General features: G+C 29.6%; 1 protein-coding gene across 1 annotated transcript in view; it reads left to right on the top strand.

Annotated features, from left to right (window-relative positions):
• The window catches only part of LOC120774921, a 40,721-nt gene extending 16,183 nt beyond the window's left edge, over positions 1 to 24,538 (top strand). Inside the window, exons 3-9 of the mRNA XM_040104797.1 lie at positions 10,231 to 10,288; positions 21,171 to 22,302; positions 22,487 to 22,662; positions 23,197 to 23,470; positions 23,563 to 23,860; positions 23,932 to 24,050; positions 24,236 to 24,538. Of these exons, the coding sequence (XP_039960731.1) occupies positions 21,171 to 22,302; positions 22,487 to 22,662; positions 23,197 to 23,470; positions 23,563 to 23,860; positions 23,932 to 24,050; positions 24,236 to 24,387 (2,151 nt within the window). The 5' untranslated portion in view covers positions 10,231 to 10,288 and the 3' untranslated portion in view covers positions 24,388 to 24,538. The remainder of the gene's footprint in view (positions 1 to 10,230; positions 10,289 to 21,170; positions 22,303 to 22,486; positions 22,663 to 23,196; positions 23,471 to 23,562; positions 23,861 to 23,931; positions 24,051 to 24,235) is intronic.
• The last annotated feature ends 981 nt before the right edge of the window (positions 24,539 to 25,519 follow it).

The following is a 25,519-nucleotide window of genomic DNA, read 5'->3' as shown; positions in this document are numbered from 1 at the left end:
GTATTTCTTTCCCTTTGAATTGTTTAGTATTTTCTCAATTTAAAAACTGAATTTTGAGCAGTTCAAAAAGAAGCAACATTTAATTACTCAAAAATATTTCATAGGAAAATTTTCTAAAAAAAACTTTCTCCAGTGTTAAGTAATTACCCACACAGCTTTTAGTGCATTATGCACGTGCAGCAACGTAAACGTAAACAAAAATTAGAAAAGAAATTAAAAGTTACTTACATATGGATGTCACATAATTAATTAGATAACGGTGCAAGCAGATACAACATGAACCTAAACAAAAATTTACTTACATATATTTAAAAATAATTTTTTAAATTTACATATGTACATATATTTTCTAACAGAAAATTTAAGAAATATTTATAATTTTAAAACATCTGAAAAAATTATACTTTAATTTTTATTGCTTGAACTTTGAGAATTATAATATATATAAACAAATAAAAATTATTTAAAAATTTTAAAAACAAATTAATTAAAAAATTTAAAATGAAAAACAAAAATATGTTAACATATTTTTAAATAAAAAAGGTTTTATTTTAAATTTTTAATTTTTAATTAATAAATAAATTTATTTAATTTAGTTTTAATTTTTATTAGTTTTGTATTAAAAATACTTTTTAATTTTTAATTAATTAATTAAATTAATTTTTTTTTCAATTTTAATTTTTGTTTTCAATATGAAAAGCTTTTTACATGTTTTTATACATAAAAATATTTATTTTAATTTTAATTTAATTAATTAGTTTAGTTAATTATTTTAAATTTAATTTTTGTTTTTAATATGAAAAGGTTTTATATATTTTTTATACATAAAAATATTTTTTAATTTTCATTTAATTAATTTTTTTTAATTTTAAATTTTTGTCTTTAATATAAAAACTAATATAAAAGTTTTAATTTTTAATTAATTAATTATTTTAATTTATTTTATTTTAATTTTAATTTTTAATATAATTTTATAATTTTCATTTGTAATATAAAAATTAAAATAAAAAAATATGCTGAAAATTATTAAAGTGCTTTAATGCGATTAATGAAAAAATCACAAAAAAAGCAACATCAGTAAATATTCGAAATTGCTGTGAAATCGACAGCAAATAACTTAAATCACGTAAAACCCATTGAAATTTTATACAAATGAAGCAAAGATAAGACACCGAAAACTAAGGCAAATAAGCTATAAAAATAGAAAACAAATAAAAAAGACAACAACAACAATAAAGCAATAGCAACAGCGCTTCATTAGACTGATTGAATGAGTGATTGCATAGAAGACAGACATAATCAAATCATTAACGGTAACACCGTTCCAACCGTCGACGCATGCAGCTTAATTTATTGAGAGACAGGAAATGAAAGTGGCAAAGCTTAAAGCTTTCATTTCAGATTGTAAGCAGATGATAACAAATGTTTTGCTGTGGCTTTAATTATTTATCATCAAATATTGTAAATTTCACTCATTTAAATAAGAAAAAAAAAAATATTTCATATAAAACTTATATGATTTTGGAAAAAAATTTTAATGTTTCTGTAAAATGATAAAAGTATTTATAATTAAAAAAATTAAATTTACTTATATTAAAAAAAAATCTTAAAAAAATTGAATTAAATGAAAATAATAATAATAAATTTTATTTAATTTTTTTTACAGTAAATTATTGAAATTTTTTCGCAACTATGCAAGGCAAGACATATTTGAAAATTCTAATATTGCCAATTCTAAAAATTTGCCAAAAAAAAAATGTGAAAAACTATATGAAATTTTAAAAATTAAAAGCGGTTGTGGGTTTCGCTTTTTAAATCTTAAAAAAAAAAATATTTCTTTTTTTAATTTTAATCTTTTTAATTTTCTTAATTTTTTTCTTTTTTAATTTTTTTTTTTATTTCATAAATAATACAATATTTGTACCACTTTACTTCAAAATTTTCGATAACTAAATCATTTCTCCTCCCTTCCTCACTTTTTTTTTACCGAGGTGCATCCTAGAAATCATTTTTATTATTTTTTCTTCTTCCACTCTTTCGCTTGACTGATTTTCGTTCACAGTAAAGTTTGTTTAGCAACTTAATCCCGCGCTACTTATATTTTCCAACTTGTTTGCTGTTTTGTCTTCGCTTTAGCTCATCACCTGCTTATCGCTTACTTCTTTTCCGCTTGTCAGCTGTCACCGCCTCATTGTAAACCGGTCAGTATTAACCCACTTTTTGAAAGCGCGTTCTGCCGGATAAGCATTACTTAAGCGTTAAGTGGAAGATTAGTTGCTGATATGTTGGACTGACATATATTGTTTTTTTTCTTTAATTCTTGGTTTAGAACGATTTGTATTGGACAATTTTAGATATATAAATAAAAAAAATTAAACAATTTTATATAAATTACTAAACAAAATAAACATATATAAAATATGAAAAAATAATATTTTACAAATTGCTAAGCAATATATAAGCAAAAAAAATCCAAAATTAAAAAAAATATTTACATAAAAATAATATCAATATAAAAATAGCGAAACAAAACAACAAATTTTTAAATTTCATATAGTTTTTCACATTTTCTCTTCTTTTGGAAAAATTTGTCTTCACTTGAAAAAAATTAAATTCTTCAGAAAATTATTGAAATTTTAAAATATGTCTTGACTTGCAAAGTAGTGAAAAAATTTCAATAATTTACTGTTAAAAAAACTTTTTGTAACTTTTTATCTACACTTTTTCTGCAATAAAAATTCAAATGCGCCAAAAAGCACAAAATACGCCACCGAAACGCCATCAACTACCTGCATGTTTGCAAAAATTTGCATTTCACGCCCGCGCATGTTACCAGCAACGCCAGTAGAAACACCGCCGAAACAACAATAATGACACTAACAATAACGACTGCACACTTCTGCTACTACTACTAGCAGTGCTGTTATCTGCCAGCCACAAATGTTGTTGAAAAAGGAAAAAACCACCGCCAAACAAGTACCGCAGGTACTACTTATTGTGGTAGTTTTGTAGTTGTTGTTGCCCTTTGGTCGTGCCATACATGTTTTATCGCGACTGTTTAGTTTGCATTTATTGCCACTAAAAGGCGTCCTGAACACCAATACGCCCAGCTTGTCACTTATACATTGCCCGACAATGTGAAACAAAAGACTTAAGCACCGAACTCGATCGCTTGTAATTTTGCCACTGTATGTCTGTAGCGCCAATGCAACTATAAACAATGTCAAGCGTAGTTGGGTAAAAGTGTTTTGCTGCACGATGTGACTTAGTGGCAAATAGCACAACTGAAACAAGGCAACACAGTGACAACAACAAAAAAATCAACAACAACTCTAGTAGTTAGCGTTGTGTTAGGAATACATATCTAACAAGAGAAAAGCTATTGCGCTGGCATAGAAAAGTGAACTTTTTGTTGCTTTCATGAGCTTAGACTTGAAAATAAATTGTTAATTAAAGAAAAATAAAAAAATTTGGAAAAATTAAAATGGTTTTGTTTCAAAAATTAATGAAAAAAATTGTGGCGTATTAAAAAAATATAAAAAATTATGACAAATTGTTTTAAATAAAATATTTAATTATTATATTTGTTAAATGTGTTATTTTCAATTTTTTTTAAATATTTGTTTATATTTTTTCTTCTAAATATGTAATTTTTTTAATAAAAGGATTGTATGAAATTATAAAAAAGTTTAACATTTTTTTTAGAAATTTTCATTTCGTAATTTATTTTTTTTTTTGTTTAATTATTATATTTGTTAAATTTTGTTTTCAATATTTTTTTTTATATTTTATTCTTTTCATAAAAGAAATGTATGAAATTATAAAAAAGTATAACATTTTTTTTAAGAAATTTTAATTTCGTAATTAATTTTTTTTTTTCAAAATTTATTGTTATATATAAAAAAAAATCTTAATAATAACATCAAAAAAATTATATCTGGTTGAAAAATCCTTACACCGTTTTTTTTCTATTGAGAAAGTTAAACTGCTTAAAGTTCTTAAAGGAAAAATTTATTTTTAACTTTTTTTAATAAAAAATTGTTGTTTTATTTATTCTTATTTTTATGTTTTTCAAATTTCATTTTTTAAAATGTTTTCAAGCTAAACAAATATTAAAAGTAATTTTGGAATTTAAAAAACTTAAAAATATTGAAAAATTTAAACATTTTACCTCAAAATATTTTAATAAAAAAAACTGTAATAAAACAATTTTATAAAAAAATAATTTTAAAAATAATAAAAATAATTTAAGCTTAAAATATTTTAATTAAAAATATTTTGTGAAAAAAATATATATAGTAATAAAAAGTATTTAAAAAATTTAAGACGTGTGCTATTCCGATCTAAAAAAATATTAAAATTTTTTTCAACGTTTTATAAAATTATAGTCAACAGAAAGCGATTTCCAACAGTTTCCAAAGCAAAGCGTGCACTAAAGAAGTGAAAAACTTAAAAGCTAGATGCCCTCACATTAGCGCACGTAGACGAAAACAACAACAAAAAAATAAATGCACTGCAATAAAGTGAGAAAAATAGGAAAACTGGCATTAGAGTTCCCAAACAATGGTCAACAACGAAGCTGTGCTGTTCTGCGCCGCTGTGGCGGCAATAACTAACCAACCGCATGCGGTGTTGCAAAGCGATAAATGTAGCAAACTTACAACGAACGAGACCCAACTAAGCATCAATATACACAAATACACATAGCATATTATATATATACCCACGTGTATGTGTATATACATATGTATATATATATATGAATATATATATATGTATATAGGAAAGTATCGACGACTCTTCGCCCAGCGGCGTGCTAGCGCTCAGCAATGCAGTTAGACAGCGTATTTACTATTATTGTGGAGGTTGTTGTTTTTTTTTTTTGTTTTTGTTGCAAGTATTCCATTTGGAAGCATTGTTACCATTATGTGCTGTTGCTGTGTTTGTGCAGTTGTTGTATTGTTGTTTCCGTTGTTGTTAGAAATATTTTAACAAGCCACAGCGTTGTTTATGACACCAATGAAGCATAAAGTAGTCGAGTCGGCGAGCGCATAAATAAAATTTATGGTTGCAGCAATTGTAGCAGGAGTTGAACGACTGTCGGCCGAGGCATGTTGGTGAAGTAGAAAGAAAATATTTTATTTTTTTTAGCAAAATTTTAAAAATTGCAATTTTTAGTAGAAAAATAAACTTTTCTTAGAATAACGTCAACAATTTTTATAATATTTTTCTTTAAATGAAAATTTTTTTATATGAAAATTTATATTTTTAAAATGCTTTTGAAAAAGTAAAAAAACTAATTAAAACATCAAAAATAAAAACTGCTTATTTTTATAAAATTTAAAACAAATTCTTTAATTTATTTACCTGATTTTTATTTCAAAATTTCAAACTTAAACTTTTTAAATTAAATTTCTAAAAACTAAACTTTTTGTTGAAAAGTTTTGATTTTTATAGTATAACAATAAATAATATTTTGAAAAATTAAAAAAATTAATTTTAAATAAAAAAAATACTTATATTTATATAAAAATATAAATATTTATATTTTATTTTTATTTCTAAACAATTTCTTGAGCAATAATTTTTAAATATTATTACTTTGCTCGAGAAACTTGTATGTAGCCCAAAATGCCTTGAATATTAACTTTAATAAAAAACTTTTTTATCAAAATTGTTTGGCAACCCTGTTTCAAAAATTTATATTTTTAGTGTTGTACTGCTTGAATATATCGTTTGCATGCTATGTACAAGAAATAGTTTCTGAAATTTAACAATTCTAAATTAAAATATTTGGCAACTCTATACAAGCATAAATTATATTTTTTACCTAAAATCAAAAAAATGACGAGCTACAATTTTAATAACTCGTGTTTAGGGAAAATTTTTCAGGTAATATAAAAAGAGCTTGCCACATTGTTATTTTTTAATTATAATTTTGTTCCAATACACAATAACTATTTCTATAATTTGATACTTTTCCAATAATAATAAAAGAGATGACCACCTTGATGTTATTTTTTTTTTAATTTTTATATAATTTTTCATAAAGAAAGAGTTGGCAACCTTGATATTTATTCTAATATAAAAAAACAGGCAACAAATTTAAGGTTTTTCGTATATTTAAAAAAAATGTGGCAACCTTGAATTTTTTTTTCTAAATTTTAATAACTATTTCCAACATATTCATTATTTTTTATTCAAAAGCTGAAATTTGCGATTTAAGTACTTATTTTTTACATAACCTTGATGCTATTTTTTAATTTTTCATAAAGAAAGAATTGGCAACCTTGATATTTATTCCAATTTAAAAAAGAAAGTGTCAACAATAATCCTTTCGTTTTGATTCTTATTTTTATTTTAAATTTAAAATTTTTCGAATATGTAAAAACATATGGCAACCTTGGAATTTTTCTTTTCTATATTTTATTAAATATTTCCGATATTTTCATTATTTTTTATTCAAAAGCTGAAATTTGCGATTTAATTACATATTTCAGATTGAAATTAATTGGCAACTCTTATTTATTTTATTTTTCTTATTATTATTATACTTTATTTTTCCCGCACTTACAACAATTATCTCAAAACAAACATTCCAAATGTTTGAAAAACATTTTTCAGAGGCACCACATATGCTCTCTACGAGTAATCTCCGTCTTCTATACTATATTTGTGACTATAGTCCACATCACATAAACAAATCACACATCATCCAACGCTATCGCATTACGTATCACTCCCGCATATTTGCATACTCTTATGCGCTGGCTGGTGACTAGTCAAAATATTGCCCCTTCAACCCAAGACAAAAGACTTAAGCAACGAACTTGCCAACTCACCTGTTCTAAATCACACTTTTATTTGACTCAAACGAGTGCATACACATATCGATGTGCTTGTTTGCTTCTTTGTGTCTGCAGCTACACTTTCCATGTTGCTTTTGACTTTGGCATTTTTTCGTGGAAAATTTTCACCATAAAACCGCGCATCGCCAACACGCCCCAAATCTTATCGGCCGCTGCCAGCCGCCACCAACAGCAAGCGCGCGGCCCAACAATGCCATAAACTTAACAATGTAGTAGAAATCGCTACCCAGCTGACCGACAACAACAGCAATTTCTTTTTTTATTTTATTTTTATATTTTTTTTTTTTTTTTTTTCTCGGCCGCGCAGTATTAGGGCGTGTTTGGTTTTTTCTGCTCACTATATTTGCCATTCTCAACGCTTTTCCTTTGCAACTGCAGATTTTCATCTAATACCAGGCAAATGGACGTTGCATTGTCGACTTTGGCTGCTGGCGAGTGCAGCAATTCAGGGGCCCTCACAAACGCGCCACCGCTGCATGGGCGCAAATAGACGCTGTTGTTGCTATTTCACTTTTGTTGTTGTTATTGTTCCGGGTAGTGCTGGCCATGGCAGTGTTGGTGGGTGAGGCCTCGCTCACTGCCCACCACACACACACACCAAGCACACACATATACTATAAGTGTCTATGCCTTCGCCGCGCACGAAATTCCTTGGAAAAACAGATAAAATTGCAAGGCGCGCGTTGCAAAAAAAGCGCGAAAAATAAATATAAAATATTTAGCTGCTGTTTGCAGCAGTTTGCCATGCTGCCGCGACCTTTTTTCTCTTTTTTTCTCTTTTTTTCATTTTTTCTATTTTTATAGTACCTTTTTTATGCCACAAACTGCCAGCAAATGCCACTACAACAACTGCGCAGTTACAAGTGATACCTTCGGCATTTGTTGCTGCCTTTATTCTAAGCCAGCGTTCAATGAACCGCCGCGCGTATAAAAGCAATGCTATGCTATAAACTCACAAATCAACGCAGATGCGCAAGGAGTTGAAAGCCGGCAGCGCTGCATGCATAGCTATGTGCACAAGTACTACATGCAGTTTCATGCAGCACTGCAGTAAGCGGCTCCTAGAATTGTTGCGAGATCAGCCTGGGGTCAGCGGAAACATTGCAATAGCCGCATTTAAGTTAACCAAAGCGCAGATTCACTATTTGAGAAGATGAAAAATATTTCTGCTTACAAACGTATGAATATTTTATGACAAAAAATCCAAATTTTCACTTTGGGTAAAATATTAAATGAAATAAAAGAAATACTAGGTTTTTTTGTTTTATTTATTTTTAAAATTTTTTTAAATTTTAATTTGAATTTTACAATTTGAGTTTAATTAAGAAAAGATATCGTTGACAGTTTTTGAATTTTAACAACCATTTAGTAAATAAAACAATTTTAATTTTAAAGATAAAGATAATAAATTTTTCAAAATAATGTTGTTTTGCAACTCAACAGCCAATTTCGAAAAATTTCTTAACTTAAATGTTTATTTTCGAAATCATAATAGCAATTATATTTTGGACACCTTACTGCAATAAAAATTTAATTTTAAAAAATATTTGAAATTAAATATAAATATTCTTGGAAAAAATTATTACAACAAAATTTTAAGTTTTCAATTTCCAAACTATTATTATTTAAAAAGATATAACTTAAAAAAAAAGATATTTTTTTTTGATTCTGTAAAATATTTAAATTTCGAAAACATAAAAATTTTGAAATTTATAACGGTTATTTTAAATTAATAAAATGAATATTCCTGGAAAAAGTGTAGTAATTTGATTAAAAATTATTTGAAAAATTTTTTTTTTTTATTTATCAAAACAATTTAAAAAAATAAATGATAAAATATAAAAAATATTTAAGATTAAATGAAAAAAATTATTGGAAAAATTATTAAAGCAAAATTTTAATTTTTTATTATTAATTTAAAAAAAAAACATATTTTTTGAAAAGAGATTTTTTTTATTATTTTGTAAAAAAATTAAATTTTTGAAAAGAGCTATTTTTTATTATTTTGTACAATATTTAAATTTCTAAAACTTAATTTTGAAATTTATAATAACTATCTTAACCCAAGTATAAATATTGTTGGACAAATTTTGATGATTTGATTAAAAATTATTTTAAAAATTTATTTCTTTTTCCAAACCAAAATAGTCTTTTTTAAATTTTGGAAAATATTCAAATTTCGAAAACATAAAAATATTGAGAAAATATTTTGTTTGTATTTTTTTTTTTATTTCAATATGTTAAAAAGATTGAAAATCAAAAAGATATTTAAATTACATATAAACATTGTTAAAATGTTTGAAATATAATTCTTTTTACTTTTCGAAACAATTTAAAATTTAAATTAAAAAAATATTTAAAATTACATATATGTAAACATTGTTGAAATATTTGAAATATTAATTTTTATACTTTTCGAAACAATTTAAAGAAAATAGTTTTTTTTTTAATTTTGCAAAATATTTAAAATTTCAAAGACATAAAAATAATGAAGAGTTATACTAAATATTTTAAATTAAATATGAATATGTTTTTGTAATTTCCATTCAAATTTTTGGATCCCAAATTACTTATTTCTTAATTTTTTCATAACTTTTTATTTAAAAAAATTTTAGTAACAAATTTAAAGTGAAAAAATATTTATAAAATATAAGAAATAATTATTTTAAAATTCACAAATTTTAATTAATTAATTTTTAATTAAAAAATTATAAGAAAAAAATTTAGAAATAAGTATTTCAAAATCCAAAAACTTTAGTTTTTTTTATTTTTAAATTTTTTTCAAATTACCAAAAATACCAATAAATTGCCAGTACTGATACCAATTAGCTATTTAATTTAGTGGTTTTTTCAGAATTCAGATTAATCAAAATCTTTAAAATTGCAAAAAAAAAGTTGAAAAACGTTAAAAAAATATCAACCATTTTTTAATGTACTTGAAACAGAAAATTTTATTTTTTTTTAGAAGAAAAATTTTGAAAAATTTTAATCAACAGTTTTAATTATCGTTTTAAATTTTTTAAAAGAAATATTTTTTATCACAAATTTGTATACTCATAATTTCGATTTACAATACAATTGAAAGGTTCTTCCATAATTTATATAAGTATTATATATAGTATATGTTTACTGAAATTAAAAAAAATTTTTTTTGAAAAAAAAAATTGTTACAAAAAAATGTTGCTAAAAAATTTTTGATACAATATTTTTTAATAAATTTAAATCATGATTTTTGTATAAATATATTTTTTTAAGCGTATTGTACATTTTTCCAGTTTTTTATTTTTTTTAAGGGTATTGAATAATAAATAATTTTTGTTTAAATAATTTATTAATAACTTTTTTCTTCCTTTCATTGCAGCTCTTTAGCCGAAAGTCACAGCAGCATTGTGACAACTCCGCTAAAAAATAAAATAAAGGTAAGCAAAATATACACCGTTATACGAATTTTCAGTCCAACTTTTTGTTAAAGTTTTTTTACTCTCGCTGTCACTTAGAATTAAAAACAAAAACAAAATTTCAAACAAAGTTGCCTTTATTTAATTTACCTACCAAATTACAAATGCACTTAATACTATTTGAGCGAGAGAGAAAGCGTTTCGGATCTTATCTCTGGCCACTTAAAAAGCATACCATCATGCATGACTTGAATTGCATTAAGAATTATTAGCATTACAATTGTATTTGTATTTATTAGAGCATGAAATGAGGCTTGATTGCTTTGACTTAGTAAGTAGAGAAAGAAGTTGTTTTGAATTTAGTTTGGAGAGTTAAAAAAAGTATAATTAAAAGGCGCAAAACTAAAAAAAACAAGAAAAAATTAATTAAAATAATTAAAATGTTTGGAAGTGTGGCAGTGTGGCATGGAATATGCAAAGAAAATTAAATGGTAGCAAAAAATAAAATTGAAACTACCACTCGAATTCCAAAACCTCCCACTCAGCTTTATTTTTCATAATTGAAAAGTATTTGAAAATATTAAATTCGGGATCCCGTTTTCGAATTCCGAAAAATCGGGATTACCAAATTTCGGTATCAGTGCAAAAAATAAAAAGGTTAAAAAGACAAAACTCGGGATAACGTTTTTTGAATCCCGAAACATCGGGATTGCTAAATATCTGTATTATAGTGGGCTTCAGTTTTTTTTCCTGTACATAAATACCACTCAGATTTCATTGATCAGCTTGAAATTAATACGCATCACACTTAATTATTCAAACGATGTGGCAACATTGCCCAGAAATTCCAGCACATCACCTGACCGCAAAATTTCCACAACAGTCGGCTTGTTTGAATACTATTTAAAAGAAGTCACACCAAAACTTATGGAAAATGCGACAAAAATGTCTCGCAAACCGAGCATAGCGGCATTTTTGCTATCACTACAACAAAAACACCCAAGTAGGCTTAGTGGCATAGCCAGCAGCTGACAATTGAAGCCTGCAACGCGGTGGTGACGCACCAAAAGCGCACACTGGGTCACTTGTACGCCACTATTTATGTGGTAGTTGTTGTTGTAACTTAAGCGTACTGTTGTTACGACTAAAATTTGTTGTTATTGCAACTTAGATTGTATTTTCTTTTGGACGCCTATAGTTTGTAGCTATTTCTGGCAGCTTTGAGTGACAGCTGCGCAAGCTAAAGACGTGCAAAATAGGCTAAGCGCAACCGCTGGTCATAGACAAAAGCCGTGTGTTGCATGTGGCACGATGCGCCATATTTAACTGCCTGCCTGCAGCGCCCATTGCGGCATGGCCATCAACTAATGTGGCCATATGTCAGCGTGGCGGCAAGCGCACTCTGTTCACAATTTATTTCTTTTGTTGTTACGCACGGTAGTTGTGTTGCATACAAGTGTCACAAGTGTCATTAGCAGTGGCACATCACTCCAGCACTCAGGCGCTGCGGCCGGCACGTGCGTCCAGTGGGGAACTTATGCAAATTTTCCGATGTATAAGTGCATATGTGTATTTGTGCGTGTGAGTGTGTTGAGTGATAAGTCACAGCTGCTTGCCATACACAAGCGCTGAAGGCTGGTGACAGCCGTTGCAAATGCAGCTATGCGTAAAAGTGGGTCAAGAGGATGTAAATTGTATGTAAGAAATTATAGTGTTGTTGTTTTTGTGCCATTGTTTTGGTCATTATGGCGTTGTGACAGGTGAGCGCTGATGCATAGAGAAATTTTGCAATTGCATTGCAAGTGAATTCTAACTGGAATTGTGCGAGTGCAAAAATGTTGCACATGTGAAAGGTGCATTTTTACTGAAGCATGGCGCTGGAGTGAGAGGTGGTAAGAAGTGTGGCTAGTCGCTAAGCGAATGTAGCAAGTAATTGCGTATAATTGTTTAACGTAAAATATCGAAATTGCAAAAATATATGTATACAGTGACAGCGGCTGATAAGTAAACTGTAATGAATTTTTGCTTAAGTGAGTTCGTCGCTTCAGTCTTTCGAATTCCGCATACCCCAAGTGAAGTGAAATGCGCTAGAAATGAAAGGAAAATGCCACGAAAGTTTTTAAATAGTGAGTACCCTTATGTGGCAGTTGTAGGACATTTGAACAAAATATTAGTGTTCGGGATTCGGGATCCCGAAACTGTCAATTACGTCAAATATGAGTAAAAATGTTTTTAAAATGGCTCACAGCGATCTATAAACGCGTACAAGCAATATACCATAAATCCCGAATCCCAAACACCCGAAATTTTAAATCCCGAAAAAAATTTTGTGAATATGAATTTTAAAAATGTCTTCCAGCAATCTACAAATGTTTACAAAGAAAAAATAAACAATAAATCCCGAATCCCGAAAACTGAATACTGAAAATCCCGTAATCTATATGTAATATTTTACCTCAAATAAGCATTTGTGCTGAAAAATCTCTAAAAAACAAAGTCAAAAATAGTAAAAAAAATTTTAATAAACACATTTTTTAAAAAACCCGAAAATACCATATTCATATTATACAATATGTTACTAAAGATTTTTGCGCTTTTTATTAGTGGGACAAAATCTACCTAACTTCTTGCGTTGCAATTTAAAAACTAAACCGCTTATAATTTCTTACAAGTATAGTAGTATAATAGTAAACAGTGTGAAATTTCGGAAAAAAATCGGGATTCCGAAAACTCTTTTTAAAAGTCGAAAATTTTAAAATCTTTAAAAATATTTTTAGACCGAAAAACGCTTTCAACTTTTAAAACTCAGCATCAGGCTCATTTACGTACATAAATAACAAAGCATAGCTTTAGGCGCTACCTTCTTTTTAACAATTTTTTCCAAAAAACAAATAATAGTAATTTTTAGGAAACTGTTTTAGTAAAAGAGTTAAAACTAAATTTCAAATATGTATACAAATTGTTAGTCTGGAAAAAACGAGTATCAAGCACCCAAAAGTATGCAATAATTTTATAAATTATCAAAGTTTTATGATTTCCTGAACCTTTTTCTTACAAATTATATTTTTTGTAAATTTTTACTCAAATTTCAACTCAACACTTCCACCAGTTTCCGTCATCGTAAGATAGTTCTCACATTGCATGCCAACAACAACATTTTTCTGGAAGAGTTTCATGTTGCATATAAAGTCATTGTTGCTTTTGCTGCTACAGACAGTAAAGATCCACACTTCAACAGTCCGACAATCACTAGCTGGCATTCTCACAGCCATTTACGCATAATAAGGCCGCATAACGGCCTGCCGATGCAGTTACGAAGCCTGCAACATGCACACTGGCACCACACACACATACAGCCACACGCATTGCAGACAATGATGAGCAGCAACTGAGAGGTTGTAACTCGTCAGCTGGCGGCTTTCGGCGCAGAAAGCAAGTATCACGTCTTTAAGTGGCTGCTGCAGCAACTTCTGCGCCCAGAGGTGCTACTTTGCGGTCTCTACTAGATTCTTACTTACTTTTATAGCAACTGCTATTTAATAGTTGTGCTAAAAGCTTTTTGAAGCTGCAGCGTGATTCTAAACGCGGCTGAGTTTTTGATGAATTGCCTCAGGAAAATGCTTGCAGCCAAAGCGTTTTGTGTAATAATAATTAATAACAGCTGAAATTAAAAAAAAAAACAACAATAAAAAAGTTGAAAAACTTGAGAAAAAAATTTTCAAAGAATTAAAAAAAAATAGAAAAAATTTTTACTTTTTTACTTAGTTGCAGGCAAAGTTTATTTCTTTTGCCTTCAGCCATTGCTCACACGTCGGCCACCGCCAGTTTATTAAAATTTTGACAGCAATTAAACTGCATTTCAGGCCATCATTAAAGGCCACGACTATTTTCTCCTAGTTCTAGAAATTCGAAGCGCAAAAGCATCATTAATTAGGAAAATTTTAAATTTCATATGCCGCCGCTTTCTTGCTTCATTTATTCTGCTGCAATTAATCACATTTTGTTGCACTAAACGAGCAACTTCCTGCTGTTACAGCTATTAATATAAGCCTGTAGTCGGCTGCAGCTGTTGGTGGTACCACAAAATGGCTTCCATGCCGCATACAATGTGCCACCAATTAGCTTTGAGACCTATCAATCATTTATGCTTTTCTGCGCCGGCTGATTAATGAGCGGCAAGCAGCGGCAATTAGCAGAGATAGAGTTGGGTGGAAGCGAATAAAAGTTTAATGAAATGCTGGAATTGTAGTGAAATTATGTTTATAAAATAAATTTAGAAAATTAAATATTTACTTAATTAAAAAATTAAGAACGTTAATTATTTTCAAAATAAAAAATTTTACAAAAAAAAAATATTTGAGAAACCCAAAATCCTTTAAAAATATTTTTTTATTAAGTATTAAAAATTAAAAATTTAAAAAAATTCCGATCTATAAATTTAAAAAAAAATGAATATTTTTAAAAATTTAAAAACATTATTTTTTTAATTATTTGGACTCAAAAATTTTACAAAAAATCGTATACATACATACATTTGTCACAATTTTGTTATTTACAATAAAATTATGTTTATTTATAAAATAAATAGATCGGAAGAGCACAATTAAATATTTAATTAATTAAAAAATATGGATATTAATATTTTAAAATAAACAAATGTATAAAGAAATATTTGAGAAACCCAAAAATACTTTTAAAAATATTAAAAAATTAATTTAAAAAAATTAAATAAAAATTTAACAAAATAATTATTTTTTAAAATTTTAAAAAATTATCTTTAAGGTATTTGCACTAAAAATTTTATGCCAATTAAAAATTAAGAAAATTCTAAGTAAAAAAAAAATTTAATATTAAATTAAAAATAATTAAAAATTTAATATTAAATTTAAATTTAATTTAATTTTAAATTTTTTTTAAGAAATTAAAAAATATTTCAGCTAAAAAATATTTATATAAAACATTTTTTTTAATCAAAAACAAAAAAATTAATTTAAAAAATTTACCCAAAAATTTAATAAAAAATATGTATTACATAAAATTTTATTAAAAGTATTTGCGCTTAAAAAGTTTACAAATAATACTATATTTTTCTTTAATTCAAAATTTAAAAAATTATTTGATTTAAAAAAGTTAAAAATTATAATTTTCATAGAAACTTTATTTTTGAAGGCAAACATATGTATATCTTAATAATCCTACTCCAATTTAAATACTCAAAAGAAAATTACCTTTAACTTTTTTAGAAATTTTCTTTTCCTGAAGCACCTTAAATTAATCTTAAATTTTATTTTAGTTTAAAAATATATTTAAATTTTGTTAGAAATTAATAATAGAAAATAAATAGTATATGAAAAAGTGAATAAAAATATTTATGGATTAAAAAAATTTAAAAAATAGTTTATTAATTAATTTATTATAATATTATTTTTTTTTTTAATTTAGTCCAAAAAAATTTAATTTTTTTTATTAATTTTTTTCGCTTTTTTCATTTCATTATACTGCATTCAACAAACTACTATAATTCGGTCTTCTTACTTTTCAACGCCTCCTATGGCTCCGCCCAACAAATTACGCTACCATGCTTTGCGTGCAAAATAATGCAGCTCTAGCAATTCAATTCAATATTTTGCAATGGCTTCGAATTCTATTTTTATGGCATGCAATTATTTTTGCTTTACCAACAACTGGTCTTGCCACACCAACAATTATAGGGGCAAAAATAAGCAAGCGGACAGGACGAGCCACATAAATGCCTCCAAAGCGCAGCAATACCACATTATAAAGGAAGCAACAACAACAATAAATGATGCTTAATAGCAGTGGCAATGCACTACTAGTTGTTGTTGCCAACAGCAAAAAAAAAGTTATTAATGAAAATTACAATTCAATGCAAATTGCTGTGGCATGAACGCTTGTGACACGGTTGCAACGAATATGCGATGTGGCATTTGTAGGTGGCCACAGCAGGAGCAGCTAAGTGGGGGGCAGTAGCAGTATGAAAGCGTGCGGCAGTTGCTTGCAAGCCAAATGCTGTGCTTGGAAGCGCTGAAGCGACAGTACGCTGCATGTGGCAACGGTCAGCCGTTGCTAGGCTGTCTGCCGCATGCATTTTCACGCTCGAATTAAAGTAATTTCGCATTTGTCGCTGGCCATTGCATTTGTTTCTGCAAGTTCGGGTGTTGCAACAGCGATTCGCCAACACCTCACCGTGGCAAGAAGGATTGATGGGCAGGAAGTCAGAGTTTATATATTCAAATTTGTTTGTTATTATTGTTGTAGTGGTGGCCTTCAGTCGGCATTGAGGCAATTTGTGGATGCAATGGAAAAATTTAAATTTTAGATGTGGAACAAAATGAAAGAAATTAGCAAATAAAATTTAAAATTTCCCAGAAAATTACAAAACGCTTAATAAAATTAAAAAATTTTAAAATTATTAAATATTATTCCAAAAAATTATGATATTTATTGAATTGAAATACTACTATATTTAAATTTTATTTATAAATTAAATTTCACAAAACAAATAAAAAAATTAATTAAATTGCAAAAAAAAAACAATAAAAAAGTAATAATTTAAAGCAATAAATTAAAAAAATAAAATAAATAAATTTATAAGGAAAAATAATAATTAAAAAACTTAAAATTAAGTATAAAAACAAATTAACAAAAAATTTGAAATAAAAAAAATTTTTAAACTACTAATAAAAAACAAGAAAAAATTTATTTTAATAAAATCCGAATCAGAATCTATGAAATTATCACTTTAATGTTGTTAATAAAAAAAAATACCAAATTAATTAAAATTAAATAAGAAATGTATAAACATTAAAAAATTAATTTTAAACCAAATTTTAAAATATCCAAAAAAAGAAAATTAATTAACATAATTATAAAAAATTTCTATTCCAAAAAACTTCCCAATTAAAATTAAAAAAATGCTTCATGAGTTAAATAAAATTAATTAAACTAAAAAAAAAAAATAAATTAAAATTAATGAAGTCAAACATTATAAAAACAAAATAGTTTTTAAATTAAAATTAAAAAAAAAAAAATTCAAAGAAATTTTAAATACTTAAAAAAAAAAAAATAATAAGATCGGAAGAGCACAAAAAATTTAAAACATACGAAAAAAAAATTAAAATAATTAATAAAATTAAAAAAATTTGCACAAAAAAATATAAATAATTAACATAATTAGAAAAAAATTAATTTCAAACAACTTCCAAATTATAAATGATAATAAATTCTTTAAATTCATGAGCTAAATAATATTAAACTAATTAATTAAAATAAAACTAATTTCAAAAAATTAACCAAATTAATAACATAATTATTAAAATTAGAAAAAAATGCACACAAAAAATTTCCGAATTCATATTTATGAAATAGTTTTAAGTAGTAAATTAAAAAAAATATAAAAAAATGTATTGCAAAAAATTTTATTTAAATTCAAATTAATATAATTTTTTTATCAACATAAATAAAATACAATAATTGTTTTGAACATACTTTTAAAGTTAAAAAATTATAAAATAGACAAAAAAAAATTTATAAAAATTAAAAAAAATATTTTTTACGGTTTCGCTCTAATAATACATATTTTTTCTAACCCTCTCTGAATATTTTTTATTGGCAAATAAGCCTTACAAAGTTCTTTTGTACCTTTTTCAAACTTTTAAGTCTTACCACCATTTTTATAGTCATTTTACTTCCACAAAAAGAATTATTAAATTAAACGATCCTGAGCTTATATTATATAACATGCAAATTAAATGACCTTTCCAAATCGTTGCTGAACTCACCCACAATAATTTTTATTACTCCTTTTGTCTCTTCACCGCTTTTCCTCTCTATAACCACTCTACACTCTTGCTAAGCGACCACTACACACCCAACTTGGCAGGCTGTCCTTCCATGCCCACGCACCTTTGCGGCTCACCACTGCACTTTGGTCATTAAAGCTGGAATTTACGATGGCAATGGAGCCTGTGATGTTTCTGCAGATATAAAATCTACAATACGTTTGTTGTTGTCGTTGGTTTTCTTGTGATTTTCCTCAGCATTGCACCCATTGCCGTTTTCCTGGCAGCATTTTTATGCGTTGTAGTTTTATAGCTGGTTTATGACTTGAGTGGGCGTTGTAAAGGCCAAATCTAACGGTGGTATTTGCCTGGCAGCAAGATTTAAGTGGAAAAATGCCAGTGAATTTGCGATGGAAAGGTGATTGTAAGCGGTCTCAAAAATTGAAAGGAATTTATTATAACTAAGAATAATAAAATACCGAAATTGTATAAGTAAAAGCTTTGCATGTGTTTGCTATAAAAGCTTTTAAAAGTAATTTTAAATGAATATTATAATTTTGTTTCCCGAAAACTTTCTTATTATTTTATTCAAAACGAAATTAATAAAAAAATACCAACATATATAATTTTCGAAAATTATCTACACTACAAAAAAGTGTGAAAAAGAGCTTTCAAAAGCTTTTATATTTGAGCTTTCATGCTTTTGAAATGATTTCGTGCAAGAAACACTTAAAAATTGCATAATTAAATAGTAATTCTTTAAAAGTGCTTTAACGAGCTTTTCAAATCGAGTTTTTAATCTTTAGTAAAAAAATTTTTTATACAACATTTAAAAACAAAAATTACGTTGACCTTAACATCAATCAGAAGGTTATATAATATACAAAAGCTCTCTTACTCTTTTGGTTTTTGAAGCTTTAAACTCAAAATTTCACTCAAAAGCTGTAAATTTTATTGTTAGATGATCAGTTCCTTATACTGTTTAAACATTTTTGGAAAGCTCTGAATGAAAGCTTTTATAGGATAGATTAATAAAATCTAGAATCGTACAATATTCTTTTTTGAAGCTTTTTAAAACTATACTTGAAAGCTCTAAAATTTAACGCTGCATTATCATTACTACATAAACTTTAAAACTTTTTCGAAAGCTCTAAAACTCATATAGTATAGTTTTATAATATTTTGAAAAGAATAGAAAAGACCAACTCTTGCCTTCAAAATAGTTCTAGAAAATTTATGAAAGATTATACAAAAAGCCTTCAAAGCTTTTATATAGCTTTTTACCATCTAGATTTGGAAAGCTCGGAGCTTTGAAGTACGCAAATTTGACTGAACTATTTTTCTTAAGCTCAATCACAATTTGCTTACAATTCATATTGTTTTAAAAAGCCTCTGAAGCTTTTAACAAAGCTTTGTGCTAAAAAAATTATACCTTTAAACCGAGTCATAATGCCAAACGAAATATATATAATTTCCAATTGTACAAGTATAGCACTAAACCGCCCTCATTCGGTGATTATATAGCATCTGCTTGACATTACTTCGCGTTGGTACAATTTGCCGTAGGCAGCCACATTCCATACCCATTTACCACACTGGCTTCATGTTTCACTCGCTGTTCGCATCAATTCCGAAACAAATTGTTACAATATGCCACATAATGTTGCAGACTCTGCAGCCAATTGGCTATGTTACTGTATACCGGTGCTCAATCAGCAGCTCTTTCCACACATGTACGCGTGAGTGTGTGTGTGCTCAGTGGCAATCGAGAAGCATCGTTGTGTCGTGGCCTCACTTTCTTGCCGTTTCGTTTGCGGTTCTTTGAGTTCTTTGTGCCGTTATTTGGCATGACTTTACCGCAACATTGTCATTGAATGCGGAAAGCGTGTGGCGTGGCGAGCAGGCGCAGTTGCACAGTGTTTGGAAAATCTAAATCAAGTTGGCAATCAAACGGACCTGAAACGTAATAAAAGCGTAGAAACAAAAAGCGACCACCAGTGATAATTTCTTGGCTGTGATTTTGTAGCTCTTTTTCGTTGACTTTTTTCCACTTCTGCGTTGTCTAAGACAATGATGATGAGCGCTATGAAGCAGGCAAAAAAACGATGATAGAAAATAAAGACATTAATTTGCAAGAAAGGTGATGTTAGTGAGGAGGGTAAGGCGTATAGAATTTTTTATTATAGGTATTTAAAAAAAACCGTTACAAAGAGAACTAGAAAAAAAGTTAAGAAAATTTTAAATTTTTTTTTGGTTATAAAAAAAGCGAAATATTAAAACTAAAAAACAAAAACTGAAAAAGATATTTTTGTTAAAATTTTCACAGCTTAATTGTAATTATAATTACAAAAGAATTAATTAAAATAAATTAATAAATTATGTAAAAAATTAATTAATTATAATTCTTTTTTAATTATATTTAAAATTTTTAATTTCCTAATTTTTATTGTTAAGTTTTTATATATTTATTTTACTTTAAAAAAACTAAAAATTTATAATTTCGAACAATTTTATTTTCTTAATTTTTTTTTTAATTAATTTTTTTTCAAATATAATTTTTATTTCAACTTTATAAAAAAAAATAAATTTAAATATTGACAAGATTTTATTTTCCAATTTTTCTTAATTTAATTTTTGAATTAATTTTTTTTTCTTGAATTTTTAGTTTTTATAGTATTTTAATTTCCCACCAACGGCGAGATTGAATTTAGCATTTTATTATTTTTTTCACCGAGTTCATTGCCTTTTTCTTATTACAACAGTTCCTCACACTCTCACCGCATAATGAACATAGGTATTCTTTGAAGCATAACAACGCGACCGATGTGCATTCAAGTTTAAAATTTATACGGCGACCATATTAAAAGATCAATGCTGTCTCAGCTAATTTTCTCAAAGTGCAAATTTACATTTTATTGCCGCTAAATTAATTTCACATAACGTTACACGATCACAGCACCACTGAAGCTGAAAGAAGGCTACAAGCGGGGAGCCTTACCATAAATTCCTATTTTTTAGATTAGTTTTTCTATTAATAAATATTACGTCAGCGCCGCACTGCATCACATTTACACTTACACCCATTCTTCTTGTCTTTGCAGATGCGATTAATACACCGTCAAAACGCAGCAATCATGTCCGGCTGGACAACGCCGTCCGCTAATCTGCGCTTTGTGCTCGCCCTCTGCCTAGCCGTCGCGCTGCTGCCCAGTCCCGGTGCGGCGCGCATGGCCTTCGAGAAGCTCACAGACTTCGATTTCGCCGGCACCACATACTACAGCGTGAAGAATCTTTCGCTGTACGAGTGTCAGGGCTGGTGTCGTGAGGAGGCCGATTGTCAGGCGGCCGCATTCAGTTTTGTCGTCAATCCATTGTCGCCCTCGCAGGAGACACACTGTCAACTGCAGAACGATTCGTCGGCACACAATCCCTCTGCGGCGCCACAGCGCTCCGCCAACATGTATTACATGGTGAAATTGCAGCTGCGCAGCGAGAATGTCTGCCATCGGCCGTGGGCGTTCGAGCGTGTACCCAATAAGATTATACGCGGTCTCGATAATGCGCTCATCTACACCAGCACCAAGGAGGCCTGCTTGTCGGCTTGCTTAAATGAGAAACGTTTCGTTTGTCGCTCGGTTGAATATGATTACAATAATATGAAATGTGTCTTGAGCGATTCGGATAGACGTAGCTCGGGTCAATTTGTGCAGCTGGTCGATGCGCAAGGCACCGATTACTTTGAGAACTTGTGTTTGAAGCCGGCGCAGGCCTGTAAGAATAATCGTTCGTTTGCCGTGGCGCGCGTGGGTGTGTCTGAGGAGAAGGTGGCTCAATATGTTGGTCTGCATTACTATACCGACAAGGAATTGCAAGTGACTTCGGAATCTGCTTGCCGTTTGGCTTGTGAAATCGAAACAGAGTTCCTGTGTCGCTCATTCTTGTATCTCGGTCAGCCACAGGGTTCACAGTACAACTGCCGTTTGTTCCACTTGGACCATAAGACACTGCCCGATGGTCCCTCAACCTATCTGAACCATGAGCGTCCACTGATCGATCACGGCGAACCCATTGGCCAATACTTTGAAAATGCTTGCGAGAAGACCACCTCACCGCCCGGCACTTTGGACAAGTTGGACACACTGCCTGTCAGTCTAGACACCACCGAAGATCCCAACTTGACCAACATCACCAGAAATGATGTCAACTGCGATAAGACTGGCACCTGCTATGATGGTGAGTAAAAATACAAATAAAGGGTTCTCCGAATCGGGTTTCGAAATCTTGGATCCCACAAAACCCTCTATTCATGAAAATGTATCATATCTGATTTTACTTTCTTGCCATCGAGGATTTAGTGAGCTCATTTCGTTTTACTAAACCCATTTCCCACGTTTTTTTCCTTTTTCGCTCTCCACAGTCTCTGTACACTGCAAAGACACCCGCATCGCTGTACAGGTCCGCACCAACAAACCATTTAATGGTCGTATTTATGCTCTGGGACGTTCGGAGACTTGTAATATCGACGTCATCAACTCGGATGCGTTCCGTTTGGATCTGACCATGGCTGGACAAGACTGTAATACGCAAAGTGTGGTAAGTTAAATAAAGACTTTTCTTATTATTATGCATTCAATTCTCATAATGTGAAAGCGGTATCCAGAAAGTGTCTTTGTAAAAGACTGGTTTCAAAAGCCAGCTCTGGACATTGATTTTTTCGTAGCTTTTATAATGGGCTTGCGTTATATGGCCTTTGCGATATGAGTGTGCGATGAACAGATCTTCGCTTCGGCTTCGTAGATCCGTTCCTGGTTTGATGTCCTCTGAAAATACACCACGCCGACTGCTCGATAAGACCATCGTAACTACATATGACTGAAGGTCCATCCTATGTCTCTGCCTCGATTCTACCGTCGTTTCCCATTTGCGTGCCGAGTTTCAATCTGTTTTGATTCTACCTTCGCTTTGTGTTGGTGAGCCCGCTCCGTCTTCCATCGTTCGGTGTTAAAAAAACTTTTGTATATTTTTTTATTTTTTTAAACCCTTAACAACATTTTTTTGTGAATTTGTTCCACCCGTTTTACTCAAACCCTATCTAACCCCCAAGACCACATCATTTCTCTATTTTAGACCGGCGTCTATTCGAATACTGTCGTACTCCAGCATCACAGCGTTGTCATGACCAAAGCCGATAAGATCTACAAAGTTAAATGCACCTATGATATGAGTTCGAAGAACATCACCTTCGGCATGATGCCCATACGCGATCCAGAAATGATCCATATCAACTCATCGCCTGAGGCGCCACCACCAAGGATTCGCATACTGGACACACGTCAACGTGAAGTGGAGACCGTACGCATCGGTGATCGTCTTAACTTCCGCATTGAAATACCCGAAGACAGTAAGCGAAACGACTTGCTTGGCAAAGCGCGCCGAATGTCAACTAATAATTGGTTTATTTTTGCCATTTACTCCCATTTGATTTTGCTCAAGCTCCCTATGGTATCTTTGCGCGTTCTTGCGTCGCCATGGCTAAGGATGCACGCACTAGCTTCAAAATCATTGATGATGATGGCTGTCCCACTGACCCAACCATCTTCCCTGGTTTCACCGCTGACGGCAATGCATTGCAATCGACCTATGAGGCCTTCCGTTTCACCGAGAGCTACGGTGTTATCTTCCAATGCAATGTTAAATATTGTTTGGGTCCTTGCGAACCGGCTGTGTGCGAATGGAATATGGAATCCTTCGAATCGTTGGGTAGAAGACGTCGTCGTCGCGCTGTCGAGGGGTGAGTGCGCCGGGCTTTCTTCTCTTTTGGGCCCTTTAGGTTATTTGTGTGTTCTATTTCTCTTTCGTTAGCAACGAGACTAAGGAGGCTGATGATGATATGAATATCTCACAAGAGATTCTAGTCCTGGACTTTGGCGATGAGAAACGTGAATTCTTCAAGGCAGATCCCAGCACAGACTTTGCCAAAGGTAATTTGTGCTTTGACAAACTTGCGAAGTTTTATGTGACACTGATTTTTCTCTCTACCTCACTTTCGCCCTATTTGCGATTTCTTTTTCCGCTCGTTTTCTCCTTACCTCTCAACTCTCTCACCCGCTTTTCTACCTCTCGCACCCCTTTTTTTGTGCCGCTCTCTCTCTTTTCTCCACCACAGATAAGACTGTCACCATCATTGAGCCCTGCCCCACGAAGACCTCCGTTTTGGCGCTGGCCGTCACATGTGCGCTGATGATTCTGCTCTACATTTCGACGTTGTTCTGTTATTATATGAAAAAATGGATGCAACCTCATAAGATTGTAGCATAAACAAAATCTTAAGCAACACAAAAAACACACTCACACACATAAATTTACGAAAAAAAAATTAACAGAAGAAACTCTAAAGTAAGCAAGAAAAATTAAATGGAACCCAGGGGTATCGGACTAAATCTAAAAAGTAATTTTATGTTATGCAAGAAATGATATTACAACAAAAAATTTACGAAAAATAAGTTTTTAGAAAAAGAGCTCGCAAAAAGCTTTTTGGAAAAAGTTTCAAGCTAGTAATTTAAGTTTAAATTAAACAAATAATAATGCATTTTATAATATTAAGCTTAACAAGAGTCTAAAACGAAAAGCTGGCAAGCCACTTTTCCCCGAATTTGGTGGTAGCGGGAAAGCTTGAAAGTTTACATAAGCTTCACAACTTCTCTAGAGGGGTAGAATAGGCCTAATGGCACGCAAGGAATTATGCAATAATAAGTAATAAACTATATGCGTATCATAGTTTTAGTTTTAACAAATAGAAGTACTTATGCATAAAAGCTCATTGGAATAGAGCTTTTATTTAAAATGTTAGTCTTAATTATAATACTCCATTCCTACATACATACATATTTATATACACTGCACTCTCATTTTATATGTTTCACGAAATTTAAGCTATCGATTGAGTAACTGAAAGATTGAACGTGCTTTAGAAGCCTTAAAAAGTGAATGGAGCTTTCAAATACCGCAATGCGCTACTTATACAACGAAAATTCGAAAACTGCAATATATTCTTAAATGCTTTGAAGAACTTATGATGCTTATTTGAGCTTTTTAAGCTGCAGTGTGAACTATTTGCGCTAATTAATAGATGAGCTTTTTAAATACGAAAATATTATTTATTCTACTATATGCATTTACCGCAATGTATATATGTATAAGGTATAAACACCCTTTCGAAAAAAGCTAACTAAAATTTGAGCTTTGAAAAGCACTCAGCTGAACTGAGATTAAGTAGAGCTATAAATTTTTAATAAAAACTTTAGTATTGATTATCCCTCACTTAGTTAATAAAAATATCAACAAAAGCTTCTGAAAGCTCTAAAGCTCAAAAGTTATCTAAAATTTCGAATTTTTATTAAAAAAAAAATAAAGTAAAGCCCTGAATGTATGACCAATTGCATTTGTTTAT

This window comes from Bactrocera tryoni, chromosome 4, assembly GCF_016617805.1.
Source record: "Bactrocera tryoni isolate S06 chromosome 4, CSIRO_BtryS06_freeze2, whole genome shotgun sequence".
Lineage (NCBI taxonomy): Eukaryota > Metazoa > Arthropoda > Insecta > Diptera > Tephritidae > Bactrocera > Bactrocera tryoni.
Note: the sequence above shows the minus strand (reverse complement) of the source record. Positions and strands in the feature narration are given on the sequence as shown.